At 48.9% G+C, this 27763-nt stretch overlaps 1 protein-coding gene across 16 annotated transcripts in view; it reads right to left on the reverse strand.

Moving 5' to 3' along the window:
* LOC110497211 (catenin delta-1) overlaps positions 1-27763 on the reverse strand; it is a 53564-nt gene that overhangs the window by 16703 nt on the left and 9098 nt on the right. For 6 of the 16 annotated variants that reach the window (XM_090210061.1, XM_090210056.1, XM_090210058.1 and 3 more), the window contains exons 2-14: positions 23488-23630; positions 19079-19150; positions 18771-18896; positions 16273-16562; positions 16081-16165; positions 15321-15511; positions 13541-13651; positions 12332-12470; positions 5216-5438; positions 4531-4726; positions 3232-3349; positions 2674-2718; positions 1037-1148 (exon numbers count right to left, since the gene is read on the reverse strand). In XM_090210061.1, coding sequence (XP_090066187.1) covers positions 1037-1148; positions 2674-2718; positions 3232-3349; positions 4531-4726; positions 5216-5438; positions 12332-12470; positions 13541-13651; positions 15321-15511; positions 16081-16165; positions 16273-16562; positions 18771-18896; positions 19079-19150; positions 23488-23625 — 1846 coding nt within the window. In that variant the 5' untranslated portion in view covers positions 23626-23630. Of the gene's footprint in view, positions 1-1036; positions 1149-2673; positions 2719-3231; positions 3350-4530; positions 4727-5215; positions 5439-11993; positions 12050-12331; positions 12471-13540; positions 13652-15320; positions 15512-16080; positions 16166-16272; positions 16563-18770; positions 18897-19078; positions 19151-23487; positions 23631-27763 lie in introns of those variants that run through there. The other 10 variants (XM_090210067.1, XM_090210063.1, XM_090210065.1 and 7 more) reach the window with 2 other exon arrangements.

Here is a 27763-nt window from a genome sequence, read left to right on the forward strand (position 1 = left end):
CAATGACAAACCATCAACCACACACACCAACATCCACGCCAGCACAAAGACAAACCATCAACAACACACCAACATCCACGCCAGCACAAAGACAAACCATCAACAACACACCAACATCCACACCAGCACAAAGACAAACCATCAACCACACACACCAACATCCACGCCAGCACAAAGACAAACCATCAACAACACACCAACATCCACACCAGCACAAAGACAAACCATCAACCACACACACCAACATCCACGCCAGCACAAAGACAAACCATCAACCACACACACCAACATCCACGCCAGCACAAAGACAAACCATCAATACACACCAACATCCACACACACCAACATCCACGCCATCAACAACACACACCAACATCCACGCCATCATCAACACACACCAACATCCACGCCAACAACACACACCAACATCCACGCCAGCAACACACACCAACATTCACACCAGCACAAAGACAAACCATCAACACACACCAACATCCACGCCAGCAACAACACACCAACATCCACGCCAGCAACAACACACCAACATTCACACCAGCACAAAGACAAACCATCAACAACACACACCAACATCCACGCCAGCACAAAGACAAACCAGCAAAAACACACACCAACATCCACACCAGCACAGAAGACGAACCATCAAAAACACACACCAACATCCACACCAGCACAAAGACAAACCAGCAAAAACAAAATGTCTGTTCACAAATAGAGAAACAAATAATTTCCCTCAGACACACAGACATTAAGGAGTGAGACTGAACATTCTTTAGGATGGGGGTAAATAGCATTCAACATCCCAGGCCAACCACTGGTTCTCTGCTGTCTCTCTTTCCTGCTACACTGTCACTATACTGTGTACACACACTAAAGTCAACAATTGCATCACTCTCACTCTCCATCTGCCTTCCTTCCACAGACAGATAATATAAACACTCTCACTCACACAAACAAACAAGACAGACAGACACACACAGACACAGGCACCCGCGCAAACACACAGACACACACTGACCTTTGCCCCTGCGGGAGCTGAAGCGGTTGGTCTTTCCAGTGGAGGGGGCGGGGCCCTGGTTGAGGGACATGGCTTCCTGGTAGCGCTCAGCGCCCGGCACCTCCCGGTGAACCTAAGGTCAAGTCAAGTTTACAATCATATAGTATAATATTGCTTATTTAAAGACATGCTGTGAAACTTTGGTGCCTACTCAGTATTTTCTTTACCCCTCTGGCTTTGGGCTGATGTGTCAACGTGTTGTTCACACATTCAGAATCTAGGAGCAGAATTACTGTCTTAACTCAATTAGCCACGAAATCCCTAGTTTGAAAGCAACTTTTTCTGGAACTATACTGTGCCATTCTCCCCCATTGTGGGTCAGCCCCCTAGCATTTCAAGTTCTAGCCAATGAGCTTCAGCCCCTCGCGATTTGAGTGACAGCTAACAAGATGCACACACAGCAGAGTGAGCGCTGAGGGACCACTTCTGGCTCGTGAGCACTACTTTCAGAGCTGTGAACAGTGTTGTCACCATGCTAAAAGTTCAACTTCCATGCGGATACCAGGTTAAGTATCACAATACTCCATACAGTACTAAAACAATACCATGGCCAAAGTCACAGAATGGCACTTGAACCAGACAGATCTTCCAGTTTTATATTAAATGTTTTATTTTTGAATGTATGCGTTAATGAATGAATTATACAATCAATTTGACTTCATTTATTTTTTACTAATCTAATTACATCATGGTAATAATGTATTTGAACGGTAAATCTCTATTGATAAACTGGGTAAATCAAGATGTAGTCTAGGTGTATTCACATTACAGCTGAATGCATATTGAATAGCAGCGTGACCATGAATTGAGGTAGAGCTTTCTGGCTGATTTCATGGTGCTGCAGATGAAAAAAACGATCGTTTCCCTTCCATTTGGGACTTACTTTATTGTACTGATCAACAACATTTGCATAGAAGAAGCCATCTGTTTATTTGATAACAGTGTCTCTCTTTAAGACCCATGACATTATTCACACACAGATAGTTCAAGGCTCGAGCAGATAGGACCTGGACTGGGACAGAGGAATAAAGGTTTAGGTCACAATCAGTGTTTCCTCAGAACAGGCTAGTGTTAGCTGCGGGGAAGTGGAACAGGCCAGTGTTAGCCACGGGGAAGTGGAACAGGCTAGTGTTAGCCACGGGGAAGTGGAACAGGCTAGTGTTAGCCACGGGGAAGTGGAACAGGCTAGTGTTAGCCACGGGGAAGTGGAACAGGCCAGTGTTAGCCACGGGGAAGTGGAACAGGCCAGTGTTAGCCACGGGGAAGTGGAGTGGGCACCGTGCTCTCACGTCATAAGGGGACCTCGGCTGCGCTGATAAACTAACTTGATCCTCTCTCAATCAGTAGATGACGTGACACTCATTTGACAGAAGTACCTTTATCTAGGACCGAACCGTTTGTCATGTGCTGCTATCGGAAAAAGTACAGAAGTTTGGGTATACCATGCAACACTAAGAACTACTGGCTAAAAAGTCTACAGAAGTACCAGAGAATCTCTTTAAAGTACAATTCAAAAGGTCACAACACATTACTAAAAAGGCAGGGTGAAACACTGTAGAAAGAAACAGAAAGGACAACAATATAAACTACAACAATACCTGATAGGACAGATTCCTCAGCAGACACATACTGTTCTCTATCAGCTGGAGACAGACAGGGAGGGTGAGGGAGGGAGAGAGAGGGGGGGAGAGAGACAGGGGGGGAGGGAGAGAGAGAGGAGGGAGAGAGAGAGAGAGGGGGAGAGAGAGAGAGGGGGGGAGAGAGAGAGAGAGGGGGAGAGAGAGAGAGAGAGAGGGGGGGAGAGAGAGAGAGAGAGGGGGGGGGGGGGAGAGAGAGAGGGGGGAGAGAGAGAGGGGGGGAGAGAGAGAGGGGGGAGAGAGAGAGAGGGGGCGAGAGAGAGAGAGGGGGCGAGAGAGAGAGGGGGGGCGAGAGAGAGAGAGGGGGCGAGAGAGAGAGAGGGGGGGAGAGAGGGGGGAGAGAGAGAGAGGGGGCGAGAGAGAGAGAGGGGGCGAGAGAGAGAGAGGGGGCGAGAGAGAGAGAGGGGGCGAGAGAGAGGGGGGGATAAGACGAAGGAAAAGGAGAACAGGATTAAAATACATGCAGACACAATCAAAGTTCAGGATCACAAGATAAAACAGCAGTGTGTGCGGGCACACCTTGTTGTCCACGTCTTTCAGGTTGATCTGTGATTGGACAATGTACATGAGCGAGTCCACCAATCCTGTGCACTCTCTCAGCTTCCTCCTGGCCTCACTGCGCTCTGAGCTCACGTTCCTGTTTTAGAGAGAGCGGTGGGAGGAGAGGTAGAGAAGGTGTGTGAGAAAAAACAAACAAGCAATACAGAAACAGAGGGGAAATGGGCAGAGACCAAGAGACAGAGAGAGAGAGAGAGAGAGAGAGAGAGAGAGAGAGAGAGAGAGAGAGAGAGAGAGAGAGAGGGAGGAATGAGAGTGGCTACAATCAGTGGCCACATAAGGATTCCAGCACACAACCATTAGTAATAAAACACTGAGTGGTCCTATGTCAGTGTGTTGCAGAGACTGAAAGTCTGAAAGCGTGTGGTCACGTCCCAAAAAGCACCCTATTCTCTATGTGGTGCACTAATGTTAGTGATGGCCATATAGGGGATAGGGGGCCATTTAGGATGCAAGCCTGTGGTTGTTAAACTCCAGTCGAGTGAGGGGACAGTGAGATCGTAGATCAGGTTACTGGGCCAGTCATTGTGTTGTAGCCTGCCTTTAACAGAGACAGACACACCCACTGGGGAACACAGCACATTCCCACTCTGCCCTACCTTCTGGGAATTCCTCAGGCACACCTGTACAGACATGCACAAACACACACACACACTGCAAGACCAACACACAGCTACCAGTCACTAAATGGACGATACATTACTGTTTCATGGCTGGCTGACATCTTCAACACTGGTATTTATTTTACAATATCGTCTATCATGATATTTTGATACAGTGCCTAAGTTCAAATGAAAAGTTTGACAAATTGGACGACTTCACAGCCAGTTTGGTCCTAGCTGGGTTGAGTATCAAACCATCAGAATGGAAAAAGACCAATAAAATCATTAAGAATTAATATGTTGCAATTCTACGGTCGATGTTGAAGCATAAAACATATTTACAACTTTTATTATTCAGAAACTTTAAAATAACGTAAAAAATGAGAAACATATTGTGGGGCGGCAGGGTAGCCTAGTGGTTAGAGAGTTGGACTAGGAACCGGAAGGTTGTGAGTTCAAACCCCGAGCTGACAAGGTCATCTGTCGTTCTGCCCCTGAACAGGCAGTTAACCCACAGGCCGTCATTGAAAATAACAATTTGTTCTTAACTGACTTGCCTAGTTAAATAAAGGTAAAATAAAAAAAATTAAAAAATATGAAATTACGGCCATATCACCCTCCTCTTTTTCCTCCCACTGTACTCTCTCTCCCTCCGTACCTCAGGCAGCCAGCTGTGTTGGTGAGGGATGTCTCCCACTCCAGGTGTCGTGGTTTGAGGTTCTCCTCTCCTCCTGCCTCGTTCCCTCTCTCCCAGCCCGAGTGAGCTACCATCACCTCGTCTGAGAGGGCGTGCAGGGCGTGGTCAACGATCTCCATCTTTACTGAGTCGTGAGACGACAAGTTCCACAGCGTGCCTGAGGAAGAGGGTGATGGATTATCATCATCACCACCACACACTACCGTCTCCCACTTACCGCAGTAGTACACTAGTAGTAACCGCAGTAGTACACTAGTAGTAACAGCAGTAGTATTACCTGTGATAGTATCGGTCAGGTCCTGGTCTCTGGTCTTCCTCAGTAGTACACTAGTAGAAACCGCAGTAGTACACTAGTAGTAACAACAGTAGTATTACCTGTGATAGTATCGGTCAGGTCCTGGTCTCTGGTCTTCCTCAGTAGTACACTAGTAGAAACCGCAGTAGTACACTAGTAGTAACAACAGTAGTATTACCTGTGATAGTATCGGTCAGGTCCTGGTCTCTGGTCTTCCTCAGTAGTACACTAGTAGAAACCGCAGTAGTACACTAGTAGTAACGACAGTAGTATTACCTGTGATAGTATCGGTCAGGTCCTGGTCTCTGGTCTTTCTCAGTAGTACACTAGTAGTAACAGCAGTAGTATTACCTGTGATAGTATCGGTCAGGTCCTGGTCTCTGGTCTTCCTCAGCAGTCTGACCAGGGCCGGTACTCCATCACAGTTCTTGATGGCGATCTTATTGTCAGAGTCTCGTCCGTAAGATATGTTTTTGAGCGCTCCGCAGGCGGCGTGGTGGACCTCCTTCTTAGGGTTGTCTAACATGGACACCAGGGATGGGATACCTTTCATACGACGGACATCTGTCTTCACCTGGAGGGGAGAGAGGAGAGGGAACGAGGAGAGGGAAGGGGGAGGGGGAGAGAGGAGAGGGAACGAGGAGAGGAGAGGGGAGGGGAGAGGAGAGGAGAGGGGACGAGGAGAGAGGAGAGGGGACGAGGAGAGAGGAGAGGGGACGAGGAGAGAGAATGAGGAAGGGGGAGAGGAGAGGGAACGAGAAGAGGGAACGAGGAGAGAGGAGAGGGAACGAGGAGAGGAGAGGGAACGAGGAGAGGAGAGGGAACGAGGAGAGGGAACGAGGAGAGGGGAGGGAACGAGGAGAGGGGAGGGAACGAGGAGAGGGGAGGGAACGAGGAGAGGTGAGGGGGAGAGAGAAGAGGGAAGGGGGAGAGAGGAGAGGGAACGAGGGAGAGAGGAGAGGGAACGAGGGAGAGGGAACGAGGAGAGAGGAGAGGGGAGGGGGAGAGAGGAGAGGGAAGGGAAAGGGGAGAGGGAATGAGGGAGGAAGTGTTGGTGGTTGTGTGTTGCTCTCATTCTGACATGAAAGACAGTAGCTAGGTAGCCTGCAGCATGGCTGTGTTTATGACTAGATAAAGGGTGCGTGGGTAATCAAATCTAATTTTATTCCTCACATGCTTCGTAAACAACAAGTGTAGACTAACAGTGAAATGCTTACTTTACGGGCCCTTCCCAACAATGCAGAGAGAGAAAATAGGAAAAATGATAGAAAAGTAACACTTAATAACAAAAGTATATAAATACATAATGAGTAATGATAACATGGCTATATAAACGGGGTATCAGTATGGAGTCGATGTGCCGGGGTACGAGGTAATTGAGATAGATATGCAAGGGGCTTTAAGGCTGTGAAGGTTCTGTTTGTGTATATAAACTAAGTGTGTATAGATAAAGATATGACCTTGTCCTTCTTAAAAGTGAGCTGCTATAGGTGTATATATTACCTTGTGTACACACACACACACACACACACACACACACACACACACACACACACTTGGCTTTAATACACACGAGTGAGTGAAGTGGGGGATGTTCTGCCCATGCAACCCAGATTGCTATGTCACTAGTAGTGTTTGTAGTTGAGTGAGTGACTGACGATGAGAGAGAAGTGGGGATGTATTTCCGTGTCAAATCAAATAAATGTTTATTCGTCACATGATTGGGGTAATGTCACGTCTACTCGCGCTCCTCCTCTCTGGCGCTCGTTGTCACCAGTGTAGTCATCATTACGCGCACCTGCGCTTCATGAGACTCACCTGGACTCCATGACCTTCCTGATGACCTCCCCTATCGGTCACTCCCTTGGGTTCCTTCCCCAGCCCTTATTGTTTCTGTTTATATGTTCCCTGTCTGAATGCTACTCGTGTTCCTGGTTTGGTTCCCTGTCTGAATGCTACTCGTGTTCCTGGTTTGGTTCCCTGTCTGAACGCTACTCGTGTTCCTGGTTTGGTTCCCTGTCTGAACGCTACTCGTGTTCCTGGTTTGGTTCCATGTCTGAATGCTACTCGTGTTCCTGGTTTGGTTCCCATGTCTGAATGCTACTCGTGTTCCTGGTTTGGTTCCATGTCTGAACGCTACTCGTGTTCCTGGTTTGGTTCCCTGTCTGAACGCTACTCGTGTTCCTGGTTTTGTTCCCTGTCTGAACGCTACTCGTGTTCCTGGTTTTGTTCCATGTCTGAATGCTACTCGTGTTCCTGGTTTTGTTCCCTGTCTGAATGCTACTCGTGTTCCTGGTTTTGTTCCCTGTCTGAACGCTACTCGTGTTCCTGGTTTGGTTCCCATGTCTGAACGCTACTCGTGTTCCTGGTTTTGTTCCCTGTCTGAACGCTACTCGTGTTCCTGGTTTGGTTCCCTGTCTGAACGCTACTTGTGTTCCTGGTTTTGTTCCCTGTCTGAACGCTACTCGTGTTCCTGGTTTGGTTCCCTGTCTGAATGCTACTCGTGTTCCTGGTTTGGTTCCCTGTCTGAATGCTACTCGTGTTCCTGGTTTGGTTCCATGTCTGAACGCTACTCGTGTTCCTGGTTTTGTTCCCTGTCTGAACGCTACTCGTGTTCCTGGTTTGGTTCCCTGTCTGAATGCTACTCGTGTTCCTGGTTTGGTTCCCTGTCTGAATGCTACTCGTGTTCCTGGTTTGGTTCCCTGTCTGAACGCTACTCGTGTTCCTGGTTTGGTTCCCTGTCTGAACGCTACTCGTGTTCCTGGTTTTGTTCCCTGTCTGAACGCTACTCGTGTTCCTGGTTTGGTTCCCTGTCTGAATGCTACTCGTGTTCCTGGTTTGGTTCCCTGTCTGAATGCTACTCGTGTTCCTGGTTTTGTTCCCTGTCTGAACGCTACTCGTGTTCCTGGTTTGGTTCCCTGTCTGAATGCTACTCGTGTTCCTGGTTTGGTTCCCTGTCTGAACGCTACTCGTGTTCCTGGTTTTGTTCCATGTCTGAACGCTACTCGTGTTCCTGGTTTGGTTCCCTGTCTGAATGCTACTCGTGTTCCTGGTTTGGTTCCCTGTCTGAACGCTACTCGTGTTCCTGGTTTGGTTCCCTGTCTGAATGCTACTCGTGTTCCTGGTTTGGTTCCCTGTCTGAACGCTACTCGTGTTCCTGGTTTGGTTCACTGTCTGAATGCTACTCGTGTTCCTGGTTTGGTTCCCTGTCTGAACGCTACTCGTGTTCCTGGTTTTGTTCCCTGTCTGAACGCTACTCGTGTTCCTGGTTTGGTTCCCTGTCTGAATGCTACTCGTGTTCCTGGTTTGGTTCCCTGTCTGAACGCTACTCGTGTTCCTGGTTTTGTTCCCTGTCTGAACGCTACTCGTGTTCCTGGTTTGGTTCCCTGTCTGAACGCTACTCGTGTTCCTGGTTTGGTTCCATGTCTGAATGCTACTTGTGTTCCTGGTTTGGTTCCCTGTCTGAACGCTACTCGTGTTCCTGGTTTGGTTCCATGTCTGAACGCTACTCGTGTTCCTGGTTTGGTTCCCTGTCTGAATGCTACTCGTGTTCCTGGTTTGGTTCCCTGTCTGAACGCTACTCGTGTTCCTGGTTTGGTTCCATGTCTGAACGCTACTCGTGTTCCTGGTTTGGTTCCATGTCTGAACGCTACTCGTGTTCCTGGTTTGGTTCCATGTCTGAATGCTACTCGTGTTCCTGGTTTGGTTCCCTGTCTGAATGCTACTCGTGTTCCTGGTTTGGTTCCCTGTCTGAATGCTACTCGTGTTCCTGGTTTGGTTCCCTGTATGAACGCTACTCGTGTTCCTGGTTTGGTTCCCTGTCTGAATGCTACTCGTGTTCCTGGTTTTGTTCCCTGTCTGAACGCTACTTGTGTTCCTGGTTTGGTTCACTGTCTGAATGCTACTCGTGTTCCTGGTTTGGTTCCATGTCTGAACGCTACTCGTGTTCCTGGTTTGGTTCCCTGTCTGAATGCTACTCGTGTTCCTGGTTTGGTTCCATGTCTGAACGCTACTCGTGTTCCTGGTTTTGTTCCCTGTCTGAACGCTACTCGTGTTCCTGGTTTGGTTCCCTGTCTGAATGCTACTCGTGTTCCTGGTTTGGTTCCCTGTCTGAACGCTACTCGTGTTCCTGGTTTTGTTCCCTGTCTGAACGCTACTCGTGTTCCTGGTTTGGTTCCCTGTCTGAACGCTACTCGTGTTCCTGGTTTTGTTCCCTGTCTGAACGCTACTCGTGTTCCTGGTTTGGTTCCCTGTCTGAACGCTACTCGTGTTCCTGGTTTTGTTCCCTGTCTGAACGCTACTCGTGTTCCTGGTTTGGTTCCCTGTCTGAACGCTACTCGTGTTCCTGGTTTTGTTCCCTGTCTGAACGCTACTCGTGTTCCTGGTTTGGTTCCCTGTCTGAACGCTACTCGTGTTCCTGGTTTGGTTCCATGTCTGAACGCTACTCGTGTTCCTGGTTTGGTTCCCTGTCTGAATGCTACTCGTGTTCCTGGTTTGGTTCCCTGTCTGAACGCTACTCGTGTTCCTGGTTTGGTTCCCTGTCTGAACGCTACTCGTGTTCCTGGTTTGGTTCCCTGTCTGAACGCTACACGTGTTCCTGGTTTTGTTCCCTGTCTGAACGCTACACGTGTTCCTGGTTTGGTTCCCTGTCTGAACGCTACTCGTGTTCCTGGTTTTGTTCCCTGTCTGAACGCTACACGTGTTCCTGGTTTGGTTCCCTGTCTGAACGCTACTCGTGTTCCTGGTTTGGTTCCCTGTCTGAACGCTACACGTGTTCCTGGTTTGGTTCCCTGTCTGAACGCTACTCGTGTTCCTGGTTTGGTTCCCTGTCTGAATGCTACTCGTGTTCCTGGTTTGGTTCCATGTCTGAACGCTACTCGTGTTCCTGGTTTGGTTCCCTGTCTGAATGCTACTCGTGTTCCTGGTTTGGTTCCCTGTCTGAACGCTACTCGTGTTCCTGGTTTGGTTCCATGTTTGTTTATTAAATTCACTCCCTGTACCTGCATCCTGATTATCAGCGTACAGGTTCCAGGTAAACAGCAGGTGTAGACTAAGTGACATGCTTACGGCCTTCCCAACAGTGCAGAGAGGGGGAAAGAGAAATAATACAAACATGTGTGTTTATATTTGTCCAAGACAGGCTACATAAATACATGAAATGGCCGTCCATAGTTAACAAATATCTTAATATCAAACATGACCCATTTACAATACTAGTAAAAGAGTGTGTGTTCAAGCATGCATTTCAATGAGTGCAGGTTGTGTCCTTTGTGTGTGTTGATATTGGTTGTAAATGTATTGACTAGAGTAGATTATGACGATGACCGACTTAATTATTTATTGCTATTCGTCCTTTCTGATGAAAAACATTGAGTGCTCATTGTCAAGATCGCTGGTGCCATGGAAACCTCTGCAAGGAAACAGTCAGCTCAAAAAGGAGTGTGTAACCAACGTGGGAGAAGGCGTGTTTGCAGAAGAGCATGGTTTATATAGCTAGATACAGTGCCTTGCGAAAGTATTCAGCCCCCTTGAACTTTGCGACCTTTTGCCACATTTCAGGCTTCAAACATAAAGATATAAAACTGTATTTTTTTGTGAAGAATCAACAACAAGTGGGACACAATCATGAAGTGGAACGACATTTATTGGATATTTCAAACTTTTTTAACAACTCAAAAACTGAAAAATTGGGCGTGCAAAATTATTCATCCCCCTTAAGTTAACACTTTGTAGCGCCACCTTTTGCTGCGATTACAGCTGTAAGTCGCTTGGGGTATGTCTCTATCAGTTTTGCACATCGAGAGACTGACATTTTTTCCCATTCCTCCTTGCAAAACAGCTCGAGCTCAGTGAGGATGGATGGAGAGCATTTGTGAACAGCAGTTTTCAGTTCTTTCCACAGATTCTCGATTGGATTCAGGTCTGGACTTTGACTTGGCCATTCTAACACCTGGATATGTTTATTTTTGAACCATTCCATTGTAGATTTTGCTTTATGTTTTGGATCATTGTCTTGTCGGAAGACAAATCTCCGTCCCAGTCTCAGGTCTTTTGCAGACTCCATCAGGTTCTTCCAGAATGGTCCTGTATTTGGCTCCATCCATCTTCCCATCAATTTTAACCATCTTCCCTGTCCCTGCTGAAGAAAAGCAGGCCCAAACCATGATGCTGCCACCACCATGTTTGACAGTGGAGATGGTGTGTTCAGGGTGATGAGCTGTGTTGCTTTTACGCCAAACATAACGTTTTGCATTGTTGCCAAAAAGTTCAATTTTGGTTTCATCTGACCAGAGCACCTTCTTCCACATGTTTGGTGTGTCTCCCAGGTGGCTTGTGGCAAACTTTAAACGACACTTTTTATGGATATCTTTAAGAAATGGCTTTCTTCTTGCCACTCTTCCATAAAGGCCAGATTTGTGCAATATACGACTGATTGTTGTCCTATGGACAGAGTCTCCCACCTCAGCTGTAGATCTCTGCAGTTCATCCAGAGTGATCATGGGCCTCTTGGCTGCATCTCTGATCAGTCTTCTCCTTGTATGAGCTGAAAGTTTAGAGGGACGGCCAGGTCTTGGTAGATTTGCAGTGGTCTGATACTCCTTCCATTTCAATATTATCGCTTGCACAGTGCTCCTTGGGATGTTTAAAGCTTGGGAAATCTTTTTGTATCCAAATCCGGCTTTAAACTTCTTCACAACAGTATCTCGGACCTGCCTGGTGTGTTTCTTGTTCTTCATGATGCTCTCTGCGCTTTTAACGGACCTCTGAGACAATCACAGTGCAGGTGCATTTATACGGAGACTTGATTACACACAGGTGGATTGTATTTATCATCATTAGTCATTTAGGTCAACATTGGATCATTCAGAGATCCTCACTGAACTTCTGGAGAGAGTTTGCTGCACTGAAAGTAAAGGGGCTGAATAATTTTGCACGCCCAATTTTTCAGTTTTGGATTTGTTAAAAAAGTTTGAAATGTCGTTCCACTTCATGATTGTGTCCCACTTGTTGTTGATTCTTCACAAAAAAATACAGTTTTATATCTTTATGTTTGAATCCTGAAATGTGGCAAAAGGTCGCAAAGTTCAAGGGGGCCGAATACTTTCGCAAGGCACTGTATATATATTACCTTGTCGTTCTTAAAGGTGAGGTGCTGCAGGTATATATATATATATTACCTTGTCGTTCTTAAAAGGTGAGATGCTGCAGGTATATATATATATTACCTTGTCGTTCTTAAAGGTGAGGTGCTGCAGGTGTATATATATTACCTTGTCGTTCTTAAAGGTGAGGTGCTGCAGGTGTATATATATATATATTACCTTGTCGTTCTTAAAGGTGAGGTGCTGCAGGTGTATATATATATTACCTTGTCGTTCTTAAAGGTGAGGTGCTGCAGGTATATATATATATATATTACCTTGTCGTTCTTAAAGGTGAGGTGCTGCAGGTATATATATATATTACCTTGTCGTTCTTAAAGGTGAGGTGCTGCAGGTATGCGGCAGCGTTGCTCTTGACGGGGTCCAGTCTGTAGTTGAGCATGGCGATGACCTCCGGCAGCTCAGGCTGTCTCCAGGAAGTGGCGGGGCCTTTCCTCAGGGTGCTGGCCAATCAGGTAAGAGAATATATACATCACATTCATCCAAAGCAAAATACTGTAGTGCAGGCAAATTCCACATCTGGACCTTGAATCCAGTTCCACTGTTGAATATCATTCCTCCCTTCTAATCAGGGACTGACTTAGACCTGGGATCCCAGGTGGGTACAATTCATGATCAGGTAGAACAGAAAAACAGCAGTGGTCCAGACCAGTCCTAAAATACACTTTTTGGTCCACCAGCCACTGTGGCAGGTAGATTTAAAGATCTACCAGCCACTCAGTTTTTTTTTACCATCCAAAATATTTCCCCTAAAATTACACAAACAAAACAAAAATACAGATGTGCATGCTTTGTAATGTTTCTAAAACAATAACATGTATTACTGTTAAGAAGTAATGTGGTATATTGTTTCATTTCATTTCATTTTTTTGTGACCTGACACTTAACAAAAATGATCCCCTGCCCCTTTAAGGACGGGAGGTTACTGTGGTAACGCGACTAGAGTCATGTTTGTCCTGTGAGTCTGACAAGCAGCAGGGTTGTCTTCTCTTCTCTAGCAGTTGAAACTCAAACATTGAAAAACAACCTAACGTGTGAGCAAAACAAATATAAATAGCCAGGAAACACAAGGACAAAGTCTTACTTCAGTAGACTTCATCTTCAAGTAAATTAGACCAACTTTTATGCCTGTGCACAAAGCTTCTAAAAATGAATTGTTCACTCATCTCCTGACACTGTGCGAGGTGGGATAGGCTATAAGATTTCTAGTTCTTTGACTTTGTGTGATTCATTTACCAGCTGTGAAACAAAAACTGCAGAAATACTTTGAAAATAGCCACTGCAGCATTTAATCATACTTGACTATTTTTATTCACAAATGTGAATGAAATGCTGGCACTGTGGAGCCCTGGCCCCCACCAACATGGCTGGTGAATCACACATCTGACCCACCAAGGACAAAATGACCCGCGTTGGCAGGTGGTGGGTGTTCATTTTAAGACCTGGTCTGGACCTGCAGGCTTGGATGTGAATACCCCTGATATATCTACAATACGACACCAAGGAGTCTCACCTGTCCAAGGAGGCCATGCTACCCCTCTCTCCCTGGGCCAGGGGTGCACCTCCCCAGTAGTACATGTCCCCTGCTCCACTCATGTCTCCGTCCAGAGTCCCTTCATAGCTCCTGGGAGGGGAGAGAAGAGGTAAGGGGTTAGTCGGGAGCGGACACTAGACTGGTAGGGGTTAGTAGGGAGTGGACACTACACTGGTAGGGGTTAGTAGGGAGCGGACACTACACTGGTAGGGGTTAGTAGGGAGCGGACACTACACTGGTAGGGGTTAGTAGGGAGTGGACACTCCACTGGTAGGGGTTAGTAGGGAGTGGACACTCCACTGGTAGGGGTTAGTAGGGAGTGGACACTACACTGGTAGGGGTTAGTAGGGAGCGGACACTACACTGGTAGGGGTTAGTAGGGAGCGGAAACTACACTGGTAGGGGTTAGTAGGGAGTGGACACTACACTGGTAGGGGTTAGTAGGGAGCGGACACTACACTGGTAGGGGTTAGTAGGGAGTGGACACTACACTGGTAGGGGTTAGTAGGGAGTGGACACTCCACTGGTAGGGGTTAGTAGGGAGTGGACACTCCACTGGTAGGGGTTAGTAGGGAGTGGACACTACAGTGGTAGGGGTTAGTAGGGAGTGGACACTCCAGTGGTAGGGGTTAGTAGGGAGTGGACACTCCAGTGGTAGGGGTTAGTCGGGAGCGGACACTCCACTGGTAGGGGTTAGTAGGGAGTGGACACTACAGTGGTAGGGGTTAGTAGGGAGCGGACACTACACTGGTAGGGGTTAGTAGGGAGTGGACACTACACTGGTAGGGGTTAGTAGGGAGAGGACACTACACTGGTAGGGGTTAGTAGGGAGTGGACACTACACTGGTAGGGGTTAGTAGGGAGTGGACACTACACTGGTAGGGGTTAGTCGGGAGTGGACACTACACTGGTAGGGGTTAGTCGGGAGTGGACACTACACTGGTAGGGGTTAGTAGGGAGTGGACACTCCACTGGTAGGGGTTAGTAGGGAGTGGACACTACACTGGTAGGGGTTAGTAGGGAGTGGACACTACACTGGTAGGGGTTAGTAGGGAGTGGACACTACACTGGTAGGGGTTAGTAGGGAGTGGACACTACACTGGTAGGGGTTAGTAGGGAGTGGACACTACACTGGTAGGGGTTAGTAGGGAGTGGACACTACACTGGTAGGGGTTAGTAGGGAGTGGACACTACACTGGTAGGGGTTAGTAGGGAGTGGACACTACACTGGTAGGGGTTAGTAGGGAGTGGACACTACACTGGTAGGGGTTAGTAGGGAGTGGACACTACACTGGTAGGGGTTAGTAGGGAGTGGACACTACACTGGTAGGGGTTAGTAGGGAGCGGACACTACACTGGTAGGGGTTAGTAGGGAGTGGACACTACACTGGTAGGGGTTAGTAGGGAGCGGACACTACACTGGTAGGGGTTAGTAGGGAGTGGACACTGCACTGGTAGGGGTTAGTAGGGAGTGGACACTACACTGGTAGGGGTTAGTAGGGAGTGGACACTACACTGGTAGGGGTTAATAGGGAGTGGACACTACACTGGTAGGGGTTAGTAGGGAGTGGACACTACACTGGTAGGGGTTAGTAGGGAGTGGACACTACACTGGTAGGGGTTAGTAGGGAGCGGACACTACACTGGTAGGGGTTAGTAGGGAGCGGACATTACACTGACTGAATAAACAACCAGGGATACAGAGAAGGAGACCAGACATTACAACACACACTCCCTCCACACACACTGGGACATCTACCCTGTCCTGCGGGGCGGTCCGTGGTTGAAGGCTTGTTGGTTGCGTGGTACTGTTCCGTAGTGGATGGCCGGTCCCATGCCGTAGTCTGCCTCGTCATATCCCAGACTCCTCTGGTCATCCTCCAGACCGTACGGCTCTGGGACAAACCTCGGCATCCCAGACAGCTCCAACGCACTGCCCATACGACCCACCTGACCAATACAATATCATCACGTTAACACACATTCTGCAGTCCAGACAGCTCCAACACACTGGCCTTACGACCCACCTGACCAATACATTATCATCACGTTAAAACACATTCTGCAGTCCTGACAGCTCCAACGCACTGCCCATACGACCCACCTGACCCATACAATATCATCACGTTAACACACATTCTGCAGTCCTGACAGCTCCAACGCACTGCCCATACGACCCACCTGACCCATACAATATCATCATGTTAACACACATTCTGCAGTCCTGACAGCTCCAACACACTGGCCTTACGACCCACCTGACCAATACATTATCATCACGTTAAAACACATTCTGCAGTCCAGACAGCTCCAACACACTGGCCTTACGACCCACCTGACCAATACATTATCATCACATTAACACACATTCTGCAGTGCTGACAGCTCCAACACACTGGCCATACGACCCACCTGACCAATACAATATCATCACGTTAACACACATTCTGCAGACCTGACAGCTCCAACACACTGGCCTTACGACCCACTTTATTTAACACACGCGCCATACGACCCACCTGTGGCTGTGCTGCGTATGGGTCCAGCTGGTTCCTGCTGATGGCTCTGTATCCTGAGTCCAGGGTCCGGTACCCATCAGCTGGCCTGGAGGGGAGAAGTAGAGAGGAGAGGAGGGAGAAAGGAGAGGATATACCCGTTGTCTCCCAACTCTATGTCTATGGATAAAGAGACAACAGATCCACCTGTCCTACCTGTAGCGGTCGTCCATGCGTGCTCCCCTGCTCAGGCTGGCGTAGGTCTCCCCTATGGAGGGAGGGCCCTGGCGGTAGTCCTCGTACCCCCCCGGGGGTCCGTAGTGGTAGTTTCGGGGCACGGTGTTGGTGGGGTAGTCCATGGGAGGACCTGGCTGTCTGTAGACCCGCTCCATGGGGGTGGTGTAACCCCCTACACCTGTCATAGACCCCCCTCCATCAAGGGAGAGGTTGTCAGACACAGAGGGGATGACTGTACGAGTCATGGTAGTCTTCACTACCTTCTTTACCTGGGGAGAGGGGGGAGGAGAAACAGATTCAACTAGGTTAGTGTCAGACACGGAGGAGAGGACCGTACGAGGAGTCAGGGGAGAGAGGGGTTAGTGTCAGACACGGAGGAGATAACCGTACGAGGAGTCAGGGGAGAGAGGGGTTAGTGTCAGACACTGAGGAGATGACCGTACGAGGAGTCAGGGGAGAGAGGGGTTAGTGTCAGACACGGAGGAGATAACCGTACGAGGAGTCAGGGGAGAGAGGGGTTAGTGTCAGACACGGAGGAGATAACCGTACGAGGAGTCAGGGGAGAGAGGGGTTAGTGTCAGACACGGAGTAGATGACCGTACGAGGAGTCAAGGGGGGAGAGGGGTTAGTGTCAGACACGGAGGAGATAACCGTACGAGGAGTCAGGGGAGAGAGGGGTTAGTGTCAGACACGGAGGAGATGACCGTACGAGGAGTCAGGGGAGAGAGGGGTTAGTGTCAGACACGGAGGAGATAACCGTACGAGGAGTCAGAGGAGAGAGGGGTTAGTGTCAGACACGGAGGAGATAACCGTACGAGGAGTCAAGGGGGGAGAGGGGTTAGTGTCAGACACGGAGGAGATAACCGTACAAGGAGTCGGGGAGAGAGGGGTTAGTGTCAGACACGGAGGAGATAACCGTACGAGGAGTCAGGGGAGAGAGGGGTTAGTGTCACACACGGAGGAGATAACCGTACGAGGAGTCAGGGGAGAGAGGGGTTAGTGTCAGACACGGAGGAGATAACCGTACGAGGAGTCAGGGGAGAGAGGGGTTAGTGTCAGACACGGAGGAGATAACCGTACGAGGAGTCAGGGGAGAGAGGGGTTAGTGTCAGACACGGAGGAGATAACCGTACAAGGAGTCGGGGAGAGAGGGGTTAGTGTCAGACACGGAGGAGATAACCGTACGAGGAGTCAGGGGAGAGAGGGGTTAGTGTCAGACACGGAGGAGATAACCGTACGAGGAGTCAGGGGAGAGAGGGGTTAGTGTCAGACACGGAGGAGATAACCGTACGAGGAGTCAGGGGAGAGAGGGGTTAGTGTCAGACACGGAGGAGATGACCGTACGAGGAGTCAGGGGAGAGAGGGGTTAGTGTCAGACACGGAGGAGATAACCGTACGAGGAGTCAGGGGAGAGAGGGGTTAGTGTCAGACACGGAGGAGATAACCGTACGAGGAGTCAGGGGAGAGAGGGGTTAGTGTCAGACACGGAGGAGATAACCGTACGAGGAGTCAGGGGAGAGAGGTTAGTGTCAGACACGGAGGAGATAACCGTACGAGGAGTCAGGGGAGAGAGGGGTTAGTGTCAGACACGGAGGAGGTAACCGTACGAGGAGTCAGGGGAGAGAGGGGTTAGTGTCAGACACAGAGGAGATAACCGTACGAGGAGTCAGGGGAGAGAGGGGTTAGTGTCAGACACGGAGGAGATAACCGTACGAGGAGTCAGGGGAGAGAGGGGTTAGTGTCAGACACGGAGGAGATAACCGTACGAGGAGTCAGGGGAGAGAGGGGTTAGTGTCAGACACGGAGGAGATAACCGTACGAGGAGTCAGGGGAGAGAGGGGTTAGTGTCAGACACGGAGGAGATAACCGTACGAGGAGTCAGGGGAGAGAGGTTAGTGTCAGACACGGAGGAGATAACCGTACGAGGAGTCAGGGGAGAGAGGGGTTAGTGTCAGACACGGAGGAGATAACCGTACGAGGAGTCAGGGGAGAGAGGGGTTAGTGTCAGACACGGAGGAGATAACCGTACGAGGAGTCAGGGGAGAGAGGGGTTAGTGTCAGACACGGAGGAGATAACCGTACGAGGAGTCAGGGGAGAGAGGGGTTAGTGTCAGACACGGAGGAGATAACCGTACGAGGAGTCAGGGGAGAGAGGGGTTAGTGTCAGACACGGAGGAGATAACCGTACGAGGAGTCAAGGGGGGAGAGGGGTTAGTGTCAGACACGGAGGAGATAACCGTACGAGGAGTCAGGGGAGAGAGGGGTTAATGTCAGACACGGAGGAGATAACCGTACGAGGAGTCAGGGGAGAGAGGGGTTAGTGTCAGACACGGAGGAGATAACCGTACGAGGAGTCAGGGGAGAGAGGGGTTAGTGTCAGACACGGAGGAGATGACATGAGTCAGGGGAGAGAGAGGTTAGTGTCAGACACGGAGGAGGTGACATGAGTCAGGGGAGAGAGAGGGTAAAGGTAGTACCGTAGTTTCTGTGCGGCGCGTGGTGCCATCTTCGCTGGTTTCCACGGAGATGACGGGGGGCACCTCGTGCGGGTCCTCCTCCACGGTAACCGTCTCCTGGACGACTTGACCAGGCTCCATCCTGTACTGAAGAACGGAGACAGACACCGTTACACCCACACACACACAATATAAACACACACACACAGATAAATGCACACTCGCAAACTTAATTAACACAGGCAAACATGTCACACACACAGATACATAGACAGTCACACAACTGACAAAGAGGAAGACATATTCCGGTACACACACACACAGCTTACATGTGTCCCGTTGACGTATCCCTCGTTCAGTGTGAGCCTCTCTATGTCCGCATCACAAGAAACACGCCCATTCTGTAGAGCAGAGGGGAAGACAGGAGTTGTTTACACAAGAGAACAGAGTGTGTGTGTGTGTGTGTGTGTGTGTGTATGTGTGTCAACCGCAGGGCCAGTGGCCAGGGAGGAGCAGAGTTATTCCAAACATTCAGAGGAGCAGGTTAACGCAGGACACAGAGAGAATGTCATGACATCAGAGCCCCAGGCTCCTTTCACACACACAGGCACCACCACATCCCATTCAGTCAACCCCAGACAACAGGCACCACCACATCCCATTCATTCAACCCCAGACAACAGGCACCACCACATCCCATTCAGTCAACCCCAGACAACAGGCACCACCACATCCCATTCATTCAATCAACCCCAGACAACAGGCACCACCACATCCCATTCAGTCAACAGGCACCACCACATCCCAGTCATTCAACCCCAGACAACAGGCACCACCACATCCCATTCAGTCAACCCCAGAGAACAGGCACCACCACATCCCATTCATTCAACCCCAGAGAACAGGCACCACCACATCCCATTCATTCAACCCCAGACAACAGGCACCACCACATCCCATTCATTCAACCCCAGACAACAGGCACCACCACATCCCATTCAGTCAACAGGCACCACCACATCCCATTCAGTCAACCCCAGACAACAGGCACCATCACATCCCATTCATTCAACCCCAGACAACAGGCACCACCACATCCCATTCAGTCAACAGGCACCACCACATCCCATTCAGTCAACCCCAGACAACAGGCACCACCACATCCCATTCAGTCAACAGGCACCACCACATCCCATTCAGTCAACAGGCACCACCACATCCCATTCAGTCAACCCCAGACAACAGGCACCACCACATCCCATTCATTCAACCCCAGAGAACAGGCACCACCACATCCCATTCATTCAACCCCAGACAACAGGCACCACCACATCCCATTCATTCAACCCCAGACAACAGGCACCACCACATCCCATTCATTCAACCCCAGAGAACAGGCACCACCACATCCCATTCATTCAACCCCAGAGAACAGGCACCACCACATCCCATTCATTCAACCCCAGACAACAGGCACCACCACATCCCATTCATTCAACCCCACCCAACAGGCACCACCACATCCCAGTCAGTCAACCCCAGACAACAGGCACCACCACATCCCATTCATTCAACCCCAGACAACAGGCAACACATCCCATTCAATCAACCCCAGACATTAAGCAGAAATACAGTAAGTACAAAGTAGACAAACAATAAAACAATTGATGAAGCGAATGAAAAAAACAAATGAAGGACAGAATGGGTGAGACATGGAGGATGAGGAGAGACCGGTTCAGAGCATCACTGCTGCCAGCAAGACAGGAAGAGCCTCAGAGAGCAGGGTGTGTGAGAACCTGTCAGTGGGTTGTCAGTTGGCTGTGTGTGTGTGTGTGTCTCAGTGGGGTTCTCAGTGTGTGTGTGCCTGTCAGCTCTGTAAACAGGGTGAAGACCAGGCACATTCCAACCCTGTCTGTTCTCCAGAGATACAACACTGACTGACCAGACCAACCCTGAGAGAGGAGACTACGTGTTTACCGTGTAGTGTGTTCATAAAATGCCTGAGGGTGGGAAAATGACACACCTCAGTGTGTTTGCTTACCAGACAGTGTGTGTGTGTGTGTGTGTGTGTGTGTGTGTGTGTGTGTGTGTGTGTGTGTGTGTGTGTGTGTGCTCGCAAGTAATCTAAAGCTATGCGGTCACTACGTCCAGACAGGGAAGCCTGACACAGTCACAGACACTAAGCAGGAAGTGGACATGGTAAACAGTAACCTAGACCAGGTATTGGACAAAACCCACCCGGTTTATGAACCAAGCGGGCAGCAGTATACTATTTGTAAACAATAAAGTGTATTTTTCCTCCTCTGTTCTCCCTTCTGCTCAGTGTACACATGCTGCTCCTCCTTCAGAAAAGCACCAAAAATGACATTCAGTAGCTACTAGCAATGCTTGTATAACGTTGAGCTGGATTTGCCCGTCTTTGCAATTGTGTTCATTTTCACACGTTAGCATTTAGCTAACAGCTAACATCTGGTCAGTGTTGTATTCTCAGACTAAATACTGCAATTCTACTGTCTGAACGATCTGTAATATTCTGACCACAGGATCAGCCATGGATTGGGATCATTAACACTGAAAATACGGTATAATGTTTTATCACATATGAGCCTTAGGAATGTCTTCTAGTCAGGTTTATAATATGACATTTCTCTCTAGCCTATATGAGAATTTCACATGTCAACACCGAACGGCCACAAAAACAATTGTACCACAAGTCTGCTGCAATGCGTAACTGCAAAGACAACCAGATGTGGCAGCAGGCTACCTTCACATGACATGCACATCCACAGAGATGACCTGGGGGTACCAGGCTACCTTCACATGACATGCACATCCACAGAGATGACCTGGGGGGGTACCAGGCTACCTTCACATGACATGCACATCCACAGAGATGACCTGGGGGTACCAGGCTACATTCACATGACATGCACATCCACAGAGATGACCTGGGGGTACCAGGCTACCTTCACATGACATGCACATCCACAGAGATGACCTGGGGGTACCAGGCTACATTCACATGACATGCACATCCACAGAGATGACCTGGGGGTACCAGGCTACCTTCACATGACATGCACATCCACAGAGATGACCTGGGGGTACCAGGCTACCTTCACATGACATGCACATCCACAGAGATGACCTGGGGGTACCAGGCTACCTTCACATGACATGCACATCCACAGAGATGACCTGGGGGTACCAGGCTACCTTCACATGACATGCACATCCACAAAGATGATCTGGGGGGTACCAGGCTACCTTCACATGACATGCACATCCACAGAGATGACCTGGGGGGTACCAGGCTACCTTCACATGACATGCACATCCACAGAGATGACCTGGGGGGTACCAGGCTACCTTCACATGACATGCACATCCACAGAGATGACCTGGGAGGTACCAGGCTACCTTCATATGACATGCACATCCACAGAGATGACCTGGGGGTACCAGGCTACCTTCACATGACATGCACATCCACAGAGATGACCTGGGGGTACCAGGCTACCTTCACATGACATGCACATCCACAGAGATGACCTGGGGGTACCAGGCTACCTTCACATGACATGCACATCCACAGAGATGACCTGGGGGTACCAGGCTACCTTCACATGACATGCACATCCACAGAGATGACCTGGGGGGGTACCAGGCTACCTTCACATGACATGCACATCCACAGAGATGACCTGGGGGGTACCAGGCTACCTTCACATGACATGCACATCCACAGAGATGACCTGGGGGGGGTACCAGGCTACCTTCACATGACATGCACATCCACAGAGATGACCTGGGGGGTACCAGGCTACCTTCACATGACATGCACATCCACAGAGATGACATGGGGGGTACCAGGCTACCTTCACATGACATGCACATCCACAGAGATGACCTGGGGGGGTACCAGGCTACCTTCACATGACATGCACATCCACAGAGATGACCTGGGGGATACCAGGCTACCTTCACATGACATGCACATCCACAGAGATGACCTGGGGGGTACCAGGCTACCTTCACATGACATGCACATCCACAGAGATGACCTGGGGGGGTACCAGGCTACCTTCACATGACATGCACATCCACAGAGATGACCTGGGGGATACCAGGCTACCTTCACATGACATGCACATCCACAGAGATGACCTGGGGGTACCAGGCTACGTTCACATGACATGCACATCCACAGAGTTGTAACCAATGATGGCTACAGGAAGGGTTGACCAATGATGGCTACAGGGAGGGTTGACCAATGATGGCTACAGGAAGGGTTGACCAATGATGGCTACAGGAAGGGTTGACCAATGATGGCTACAGGAAGGGTTGACCAATGATGGCTACAGGAAGGGTTGACCAATGATGGCTACAGGAAGGGTTGACCAATGATGGAACGAGACAGGACGACGGTTGGGGTGAGGCAATGGGTGATACCATGGGGGCTAGGATTGCACAATTCTGTGAACTTCATGCAAAATTCCACAGGTTTTCCGGAAATCCTCCAATTTCCTGCTTATTCCCTCCTGGAAGATATCGGAATGTTGCAACCCTAACGGCAGCTATGGAGGTGACGGCATGGATAGTTACAAGGACGGTTGAATGGTGATGAAACGAGGACGAAGTGATGGAATGGGTGATACCATGATGGCTATGGGGGTGATGGATGATCCCATGAATGCTATGGGGGTGATGGGTGATCCCATGGGGGCGAGGGCTTTACCTGTAGATTGGGGGGAGGGCGTGGGAGGGTGCCTCCGCACCTCCTCTCCTCCTCCAGAGCACGAGTCAGACGCTCAAACTGACGCTCCTGCTCCCGCACGGAGGCCAGGAGAGAGGCTGCACTCTCACACTGCTCCATTCACACTGAGTAGAGAGGACAGGACAGGGTTAAACCACCTAGCACCACACTGAGTAGAGAGGACAGGACAGGGTTCAACCACATAGCACCACACGGAGTAGAGGACAGGACAGGGTTCAACCACCTAGCACCACAGAGTAGAGGACAGGGTTCAACCACCTAGCACCACACTGAGTAGAGAGGACAGGGTTAAACCACCTAGCACCACACGGAGTAGAAGACAGGACAGGGTTCAACCACCTAGCACCACACTGAGTAGAGGGGACAGGACAGGGTTCAACCACCTAGCACCACACTGAGTAGAAGTTAGGACAGGGTTAAACCACCTAGCCCCACACTGAGTAGAGAGGACAGGGTTAAACCACCTAGCACCACACGGAGTAGAGGACAGGGTTAAATCACCTAGCACCACACAAAGAGGGAGGACAGAGTTAACCTGACACACACAGAATAAACCGTTTTTAAACCACATTCCATACTCCGTTATATTCACACACAGAGACACTGAGACAGAGAGACAGTTAACCCACAAACACACATTACAGTGATGCTGTACAGAGAAGCAGCAGGGCGACAGGATGCTAATCACCTCCACACTTAGAGATGAACAGCATGAGAGAGAGGGGAGGACGAGAAGGAGAGAGAGGGAGGATAGGAGGGAGGTTGAGGAGATACAGGAAAGAGAAGAAGAGGAGGAAGAGGGAGAAGCAGAAGGAAATAAGTTGAGTTACAATAGGAGTGTGATGACTGGGGGGGAGAATCACATGTTCTTAGGGAAGGGCTGTGGCAGGTGGTGCTCGTTAGCACCTCTCGTCTTCCACAGAGGCAGGTGAGAGCGAGATAAAGAGAGGAGAGAATGAGAAACGGAGCGAGAGAGAGAGAGCACCACGGGTTCTAGAAGTCTATTTCTGGGCCCAGAGTTTACACCCATCAGCTCCTGGCTGAGCCCAAAACAGAACCAGAAACTAGAATGACAGTAAAAGACAGAACAGACCTTAAAGACACTGTGTTATATTCACAGTATGGAGGTTGAAATAACAGTGAAAATCATAATGCCCTTTTAGTGTAAGAGCTGTTAGAAAAGACTGCCTGGAACTTCAGCCTGTTTTGGTGGGATGGAGTTTGTTAATAGACCAATAAAAAAAACTCATTTTGAGTTTCCCCACTCAGACCACTCCCAGGCAGCCCCACTCCCAGGCAGCCCCACTCCCAGGCAGCCCCACTCCCAGGCAGCCCCACTCCCAGGCAGCCCCACTCAGACCACTCCCAGGCAGCCCCACTCCCAGGCAGCCCTAGCTACATTCTTGCATGAGAAATTACTCTTCGCTAACAAGCTATTTTTTTGTGTTTGACCATTTCAATGGAAAATAATCACAGCAAGGTACTTAATTGTTACCCACAAATGATTTAATATTGAGAAAAACAGCTGCATTGGACCTTTAAACAACATGTCGAGGAACCAAACGTAGCTAGAGGATTCAGAACAGGAAACTTGGCCTAACTGAACCAAACGTAGCTAGAGGATTCAGAACAGGAAACTTACTGAACCAAACGTAGCTAGAGGATTCAGAACAGGAAACTTGGCCTAACTGAACCAAACGTAGCTAGAGGATTCAGAACAGGAAACGTACTGAACTAAACGTAGCTAGAGGATTCAGAACAGGAAACTTACTGAACTAAACGTAGCTAGAGGATTCAGAACAGGAAACTTACTGAACCAAACGTAGCTAGAGGATTCAGAACAGGAAACTTGGCCTAACTGAACCAAACATAAACCGACAGAGATTAACTTCCTGGTCAAGTCTTGGGAAAATCTTTAAAAAAAAATATATTAAAAAGGAAAAGGAATGGGGGTCTGAAATAATTTCACTACTCAAATAGTATCATGAATCTGTCAGATATCCGGATAGTCAAAATACCTATTTTTAACCTGAGCTCTTCTGCACGAGGGAGGCTGGCACGCTATTACTGCCGCTGCGGATGGGCCGGTTAGTAACGTAGGAGAAGGGAGCGAGCAGACGGAGGAAGAGGAGAGACCAAGGCAACTCAGCTACAGCCAAGACGAGCCAACTGGTAGCAGTCACAATGTTATTCATCATCATACAACGTATCATCATAGAAGTCCCTGTCTTGGATAGAGTAGCCTAGAGAAGAGCCAGCTTTACACCGTCTTGGATAGAGTAGCCTAGAGAAGAGCCAGCTTTACACCGTCTTGGATAGAGTAGCCTCGAGAAGAGCCAGCTTTACACCGTCTTGGATAGAGTAGCCTCGAGAAGAGCCAGCTTTACACCGTCTTGGATAGAGTAGCCTCGAGAAGAGCCAGCTTTACACTGTCTTGGATAGAGTAGCCTCGAGAAGAGCCAGCTTTACACTGTCTTGGATAGAGTAGCCTCGAGAAGAGCCAGCTTTACACTGTCTTGGATAGAGTAGCCTCGAGAAGAGCCAGCTTTACACCGTCTTGGATAGAGTAGCCTCGAGAAGAGCCAGCTTTACACCGTCTTGGATAGAGTAGCCTCGAGAAGAGCCAGCTTTACACCGTCTTGGATAGAGTAGCCTCGAGAAGAGCCAGCTTTACACCGTCTTGGATAGAGTAGCCTCGAGAAGAGCCAGCTTTACACTGTCTTGGATAGAGTAGCCTAGAGAAGAGCCAGCTTTGCACCGACTATACAAAACATTAGGAACACATAATAGAGTTGAACCCCCCCCACCACATACACAATCCATGTCTCAAGGCTTCTTTAACCTGTCTCCTCCCCTTCATCTACACTGACTGTATCAGATTTAACAAGTGACATCAATAAGGGGATCATCACTTTCGCCTGGATTCACCTGGTCAGTTTGTCATGGAAAGAGGTGTTCTTAATGTTTGGTACACTCGGTGTAGACAGCTAGGCTAATGCTGCGGCCACATGCTGCACTTTCACCCCAAACCCCATTCAGATAAAACAGCCTACCTGCTGGTTGCTGGTCGTAGCTTTCTCCCTCTCATTTGGCTAACTTTTCAATTGGGTCATTTTATTCCATCTAGCGTTGCATTAGTGAATTTTCGTTCCACATTGAGCCTCTTTGATTGGCCAACACAAATAACAAGCTACACAGTGAAGGCTACCGGTCAACTACCAGTCTGTGGCGTCATAAAAACTACCCCAAAAAAGTTTGTTTAATTAAACTAAGAATTTGAAATGTCATGGTATATTCTTGTATGTAACAATGTCACATGGATGTTAAAATGTAAATCAGAAGAAAAAAAAATTGTTCATGTTAAAATAGCCCCCCCCAAAAAACTCAAAATGTCATACTCACAAAAGTATTTCAATCCTAACGTCCGTTTGGCTATTGGAATAACCGTTCACATACCTAGTTCAAAACATAACCACATTAGCCTACATGGAATCAGATCCTTGTTGAGCTGTAGTCATACCGGAGGACCAGCCATCCAAATCATTTCCCCCCTTCAAACCTGTCTCCAGTCAGCCACTGGCCGTATTCATTACTGTACAGTAGCAACCCCCCACCCAGTCTGCAGCTGTCTGTGGTGAGTGGATGAACAAAGAGAAGTGTATTACAGTAGGTCTGGTATCTGGTCATGGTGACATGAGATTTATCCTTGAAAACTAAAAACAGAACATCAAGTTTCAGTGAACTTGCTTAATCTCTTTACCCTCCCCTTCACACAAACTGTCTCTCCCCCCTCTCTCTCTCACACACACACCTCCGTCACACATTCCAACGGGAGTTCTGACATGTCACATCCTGCCTCAGCTGTTCAGGTTGTGTTTGTGGCTAATCCTTCACTTTTTCATTTATCCACTCATCTGTCCCTCTCTCTCTACCTACCTCTCCCTCTCAGCCCTGGAGTGGCTGCAAGGGCAAGGGGCCTTTCATTCCATTCCTCTAATGATTTCATATCTCTGATATTATTAGTCACGTACACATGTTTTGCTGATGTTATCGAGGGTGCAGCGAAATGCTTATCACCGACAGTGCAATAATACAGAACAAAACACACGAATCCAAACAATAAGAAATATAAGAACTAGAAAGAATGATAAAAGTTGGCCTCATTTATCAGCAAACATATTTTCAAGGTACCTCTAAAGCAGGCTAACGCATTTTAAATTGGGCTCATGGGTTTACA

This window comes from Oncorhynchus mykiss, chromosome 19 (assembly GCF_057628025.1).
Source record: "Oncorhynchus mykiss isolate SJ-2025 chromosome 19, ASM5762802v1, whole genome shotgun sequence".
In the NCBI taxonomy this organism is placed as follows: Eukaryota; Metazoa; Chordata; class Actinopteri; order Salmoniformes; family Salmonidae; genus Oncorhynchus; species Oncorhynchus mykiss.